At 44.1% G+C, this 6,482-nt stretch overlaps 1 protein-coding gene across 1 annotated transcript; it reads left to right on the forward strand.

The window, feature by feature from the left end:
• The first annotated feature begins 391 nt into the window (after positions 1-391).
• LOC129496948 (putative olfactory receptor 10D3) lies at positions 392-1,324 on the forward strand. The gene has a single exon (XM_055305295.1). The coding sequence runs from the start codon at positions 392-394 to the stop codon at positions 1,322-1,324; it is 933 nt and encodes a 310-aa protein (XP_055161270.1).
• The last annotated feature ends 5,158 nt before the right edge of the window (positions 1,325-6,482 follow it).

The raw sequence follows: 6,482 nt of genomic DNA on the forward strand, positions 1-6,482 counted from the left end.
TGGCTGATATTAAAATAAGATTGCCACCTGATGACAAATTTTCCATGGAGAAGATAATTCTGAAATGTGCCAGTTTGTGTGACAATAAATCAGATTGGGAGAAACTACATAAAACTGGTAATAAGAGTCGATTCCTGCAAGAGGTTTGCCAACTATAAAGATAACATTCCTCTGCTACTTAATTTAACACATGAAAAAAGAAGCCAAATGTGACACATGACTTAGCTCCAGGGCCAGATGTAGTGTTGGTCTCCTTTCTCTTTTTTTGGTCTCCTTCTGCTTGTAGCCAGTGCCTCATAAATAATTTGACTCGGAAGATACTTCTGCAGTTATTTGTGGTCTTATATCATGATTATTGCTTTACTTCTCCAGGACCCTCTGATGCGTGAACATGCAGAACTACACTTCTGTGATGGAGTTCATCCTATTGGGAATTCCCAATACTGAAGGGCTGGAGAACATGCTGTTTGTCTTATTTTTGGCCTTCTATCTCTTCACCTTGTTGGGAAACCTGCTCATCTTCCTCACCATTCTGGTCTCCTCCAACCTGCACACCCCCATGTATTTCTTCTTGGGAAACCTGTCTGTGTTTGATATATTTTTCCCTTCTGTGAGCTCACCCAAAATGATGCTCTACCTAATGGGGCAAAGCCGGACCATCTCATACCAGGGCTGTGCCTGCCAGCTCTTCTTTTACCACTTCCTGGGTGGCACTGAGTGTTTCCTGTACACCGTGATGGCCTATGACCGATTTGTGGCTATTTGTCACCCTTTGCGATACACAATCATCATGAACCACAGGGTGTGCACTGGCTTGACATTGGGCACTTGGCTGGGTGGCTGCCTCCATGGAAGTATCCTCACCTTTCTGGTCTTTAAGTTACCCTACTGTGGCTCCAATGAGGTGGACAATTTCTTCTGTGATATCCCAGTGGTGTTACCCCTGGCCTGTGCAGACACCTCTCTAGCTCAGACAGTGAGTTTTACTAACGTGGATGTTGTGACGCTTACATGCTTTTTCCTTATCCTTACTTCCTATGGTCACATCGTCCTTTCTATATTGAAAATCAGCACTGCGGAGGGCAGGCGCCGAGCTTTTGCAACCTGCAGTGCCCACCTGATGTCAATCTTCTTGTTCTATGGGCCGGTGATGCTCATCTATCTCAGGCCTGCTTCCAGCCCCTGGCTAGATTCTGTTATTCAGGTGTTGAATAATATTGTCACTCCTTCTCTCAACCCTTTGATTTACACCTTAAGAAACAAGGATGTGAAATTGGCTTTGAGGAAAGTATTCACTCAAATGGTCCACATTTCTGGGGTATAAGGTATAGGGGCAATTCCTCTCTGAAATTCTTTGGGGAGTTGCTTCAGACCCACTATTCTTATAATGAGATTGTTGCCAAATAGTGAGCTGGGCAAACTACCAGCAGTTTCTTAGGAATTCTGATAGTCTCGTGGTAAGTGTCAGCTGAGCCACTGATTTAGTCCTACATGGAAAGGACTGGGTTAATCAGGAAAAATTTCCAGATTAAACCAGCCTTTTCTGTTTTTAATTTGCCAAAACAATGTATCTTTTCTGCCTCACACAGTCTGTACTTGTTGGAACTATGTTTTTACCAATTACCATAAAGCTTCAAGTTTCTAGAAGCCATGGACTGTCTTCCTTCCCTCTCCCCCCCTTCTTCTCTTCCTTCCTTCCTTCTCTCCTCCCTCTTTTCTTCCCTTCCTTCCTTCCAAAATGTATGCCTTACTCAATTCTACTACAATATCTCTCTGGCCATTTAACAAAGCTGGTTTTCATGGTCAACACACTATGAAATTTAAAAGCATGATGGTACAGTTTGCTTAACTTAAGTTTAAACTTAATTTATAACTTTGGCTTTAATCATATATTCCCATTAAAGAATAATTCCATTTGGAGCTTTATTCCTTTGGCCTTCAGAGATGTCTGGCATTAGTCTTTATTCATTACATCTCAAGTGAGAAGCTGGCTATCAATCTATTCTTATAAGACAAGAGAGTAGATTCCTGCAAATCATAGAGGAGAGCCTTTTTGAGCTAGAATTCTCTATACAGTGTAGATATTTTCTGTTTCTAATAGATCTGTAATTAATTGATATTGAACCAGTAAAAATATTTACTATTTATTTTGTAATCTTTTAACATTTACATTTTAACATTTAGTCAAATGAATTTCAGGCTGATCACCTATCTGCTCAGTCATCCAGTTCAACTTAGAACAATAGCTAACATTTAAAATCTTCTTATTATGTGTATGATGGTATCCTAACCCTTTGCATGTATTGACTAAATTAACTCACAAAATCCTAAGAGGTAAATACTGTGATATCCTTCTTTTATAGATGAATTATGGGCAGAGATATATTCACATGAGGGAAATTGAATCTAGAGTTAAACTTTTACTGCCTTATAAGAAGAACTAAAAAATCATAAATTCTGTATAATCATAGCTATCCCTTATATCTTGCTTTTAATATATCATTGACAGTTCTTTTTTTTCCCCCTAAGATTTTATTTATTCATGAGAGACACAGAGAGAGAGAGAGAGGCACAGACACAGGCAGAGGGAGAAGAAGGCTCCACGCAGGGAGCCTGAGGTGGGACTTGATCCAGGGTCTCCAGGACCTCACCCTGGGCTGAAGGTGGTGCTAAGCCACTGAGTCCCCCGGGCTGCCTGACAGTTCTAATAATTTGCACATTGACATAGAATATTTTGCACCTATTAACTAACGTAATCTAAACAGCATCTCTATTAGGTGGAAACATTACTCTCTTCAGTTATATGTGAGAAAACGGAGACACAAGGATGTTATATTAAATAATTGCAGGATAGGAAAACAGTGAGACATTGGATGTAACAGCAGGAGCACTCTAGGTGACATAAGTTGAAATAAGAAATGATGGGAGGGCAGCCCTGGTGGTCCAGCGGTTTGGTGCTGCCTTTGGCCCGAGTGTGATCCAGAATCGAGTCCCACCTCGGGCTTCCTGCATGGAGCCTGCTTCTCCCTCTGCCTGTGTCTCTGCCTCTCTCTCTCTCTCTCTGTCATAAATAAATTAAAAGAAAGAAAGAAAGGAAGGAAGGAAGGAAGGAAGGAAGGAAGGAAGGAAGGAAGGAGAAAGAAAAGAAAGAAGAAAGAAAGAAAGAAAGAGAAAGAGAAAGAAGAAAGGAAGAAAGAAAGAAGAAAGGAAGAAAGAAAAGAAAGAAAGGAAGAAAGAAAGAAAAGAAAGAAAGAAAGAGAAGAAAGAAAGAAAAAGAAAGAAAGAAAGAAAGAAAGAAAGAAAGAAAGAAAGAAAGAAAGAAAGAAAAAGAAATGATGGGAAATAAGAACTTCAACTCTTTTCAACTCTACCATAATCCATTCAGCCAGTTAGTCACAGACTAACTTAAAACTGTTTATCTGACTACTGTCAGATGGGATCAGAACAATGTCTACTAAATTATCTATACAAAAAAGTAAAAGGGAGGAAATATTTGTGAGAGCAACATGTACCTGCCTATAATATAAATCAGGCATTTATATACAACTAGCCGATTTTCTTTTTTTTTTTAATAAATTAATTTGTATTGGTGTTCAATTTACCAACATACAGAATAACACCCAGTGCTCATCCCGTCAAGTGTCCCCCTCAGTGCCCGTCACCCATTCACCCCCACCCCCGCCCTCCTCCCGCTCCACCACCCCTAGTTCGTTTCCCAGAGTTAGGAGTCTTTACGTTCTGTCTCCCTTTCTGGTATTTCCCACACATTTCTTCTCCCTTCCCTTATATTCCCTTTCACTATTATTCATATTCCCCAAATGAATGAGAACATATAATGTTTGTCCTTCTCCGATTGACTTACTTCACTCAGCATAATACCCTCCAGTTCCATCCACATTGAAGCAAATGGTGGATATTTGTTGTTTCTAATGGCTGAGGAATATTCCATTGTATACATAAACCACATCTTCTTTATCCATTCATCTTTCGATGGACACCGAGGCTCCTTCCACAGTTTGGCTATTGTGGACATTGCTGCTAGAAACATCGGGGTGCAGGTGTCCCGGCGTTTCATTGCATCTGAATCTTTGGGGTAAATCCCCAACAGTGCAATTGCTGGGTCATAGGGCAGGTTTATTTTTAACTCTTTGAGGAACCTCCACACAGTTTTCCAGAGTGGCTGCACCAGTTCACATTCCCACCAACAGTGTAAGAGGGTTCCCTTTTCTCCACATCCTCTCGAACATTTGTTGTTTCCTGCCTTGTTAATGTTCCCCATTCTCACTGATGTGAGGTGGTATCTCATTGTGGTTTTGATTTGTATTTCCCTGATGGCAAGTGATGCAGAGCATTTTCTCATGTGCATGTTGGCCATGTCTATGTCTTCCTCTGAGATTTCTCTTCATGTCCTTTGCCCATTTCATGATTGGATTGTTTGTTTCTTTGCTGTTGAGTTTAATAAGTTCTTTATAGATCTTGGAAACTAGCCCTATATCTGATATGTCATTTGCAAATATCTTCTCCCATTCTGTAGGTTGTCTTTGAGTTTTGTTGACTGTATCCTTTGCTGTGCAAAAGCTTCTTATCTTGATGAAGTCCCAATAGTTCATTTTTGCTTTTATTTATTTTGCTTTCGTGGATGTATCTTGCAAGAAGTTACTGTGGCCAAGTTCAAAAAGGGTGTTGCCTGTGTTCAACTCTAGGATTTTGATGGCATCTTGTCTCACATTTAGGTCTTTCATCCATTTTGAGTTTATCTTTGTGTATGGTGCAAGAGAGTGGTCTAGTTTCATTCTTCTGCATGTGGATGTCCAATTATCCCAGCACCACTTATTGAAGAGACTGTCTTTCTTCCAGTGGATCGTCTTTCCTCCTTTATCGAATATTAGTTGACCATAAAGTTCAGGGTCCACTTCTGGGTTCTCTATTCTGTTCCATTGATCTATGTGTCTGTTTTTGTGCCAGAACCACACTGTCTTGAGGACCACAGCTTTGTAGTACAACCTGAAATCTGGCATTGTGATGCCCCCAGATACGGTTTTCTTTTTTAAAATTCCCCTGGCGGGGGGGGGGAGGGGCAAGATGGCGGAAGAGCAGGGTCCCCAAATCGCCTGTCCCCACCAAATTACCTAGATAACCTTCAAATCGTCCTGAAAATCTACGAATTCGGCCTGAGATGTAAAGAGAGACCAGCTGGAACGCTACAGTGAGAAGAGTTCGCGCTTCTATCAAGGTAGGAAGACGGGGAAAAAGAAATAAAGAACAAAAGGCCTCCGAGGGGGAGGGGCCCCGCGAGGAGCCGGGCTGAGGCCGGGGCGAGTGTCCCCAGGACAGGAGAGCCCCGTCCCGGAGGAGCAGGAGCTGCACAACCTTCCCGGGCGGGCGGAAAGGGACTCGCAGGGAGTTAGAGCAGGACCCAGGAGGGCGGGGATGCCCTCGGGCTCCCGGGGACACTAACAGACACCTGCGCCCCAGGAGAGTGCGCCGAGCTCCCTAAGGGCTGCAGCGCGCACGGCGGGACCCGGAGCAGCTCGGAGGGGCTCGGGCGGCGGCTCCGCGGAGGGGGCTGCGGGGCGGGAGCGCGAATCCACCAGCGCAGGCCCTGGAGCACAGGGCGCCGGGACACAGCCCAGGATCCGGCCTCCCCCTGGGACAGGCAGAGGCCGGGAGGGCCCAGGACAGCGAGGACGCTCCTGCCCGGAGCTGAGCAGATCAGCGGCCCCGCCCGGAGCCTCCAGGCCCTGCAGACGGAGAACCGAGAGCCCCGAGCCCCGTAGTTCCTGCGGAGGCTGAATCCAGGCTTCCAGAGTTGCCATAGCAACTGCGGCTGTTCCTCCTGGGGCCTCACGGGGTAAACAACCCCCACTGAGCCCTGCAGCAGGCAGGGGCAGAGCAGCTCCCCCAAGTGCTAACACATGAAAATCAGCACAGCAGGCCCCTCCCCCAGAAGACCAGCTGGACGGACCAGTGATACTCCCCCGTGTTCCAGTACAACTTGTTTTTGGCCACTCTGCACTGAGCAAAATGACTAGAAGGAAAACCTCACCTTAAAAGAAAGAATCAGAAACAGCCCTCTCTCCCACAGAGTTACAAAATCTGGACTACAATTCAATGTCAGAAAGCCAATTCAGAAGCACTATTATACAGCTACTGGTGGCTCTAGAAAAAAGCATTAAGGACTCACGAGACTTCATGACTGCAGAATTTAGATCCAATCAGGCAGAAATTAAAAATCAATTGAATGAGATGCAATCCAAACTAGAAGTCCTAACGACGAGGGTTAACGAGGTGGAAGAACGAGTGAGTGACATAGAAGACAAGTTAATGGCAAAGAGGGAAACTGAGGAAAAAAGAGACAAACAATTGAAGGACCATGAAGACAGATTAAGGCAAATAAATGACAGCCTAAGGAAGAAAAACCTACGTTTAATTGGGGTTCCCGAGGACGCCGAAAGGGACAGAGGGCCAGAATATGTATTTGA

The sequence above is a fragment of the Nyctereutes procyonoides genome, unplaced genomic scaffold, assembly GCF_905146905.1.
Source record: "Nyctereutes procyonoides isolate TBG_1078 unplaced genomic scaffold, NYPRO_anot_genome, whole genome shotgun sequence".
NCBI classification, from domain to species: Eukaryota; Metazoa; Chordata; class Mammalia; order Carnivora; family Canidae; genus Nyctereutes; species Nyctereutes procyonoides.

Coding starts and splice junctions, on each gene's coding strand:
- LOC129496948 (XM_055305295.1), top strand. CDS start 392: ATGCAGAACTACACTTCTGTGATGGAGTTCATCCTATTGGGAATTCCC.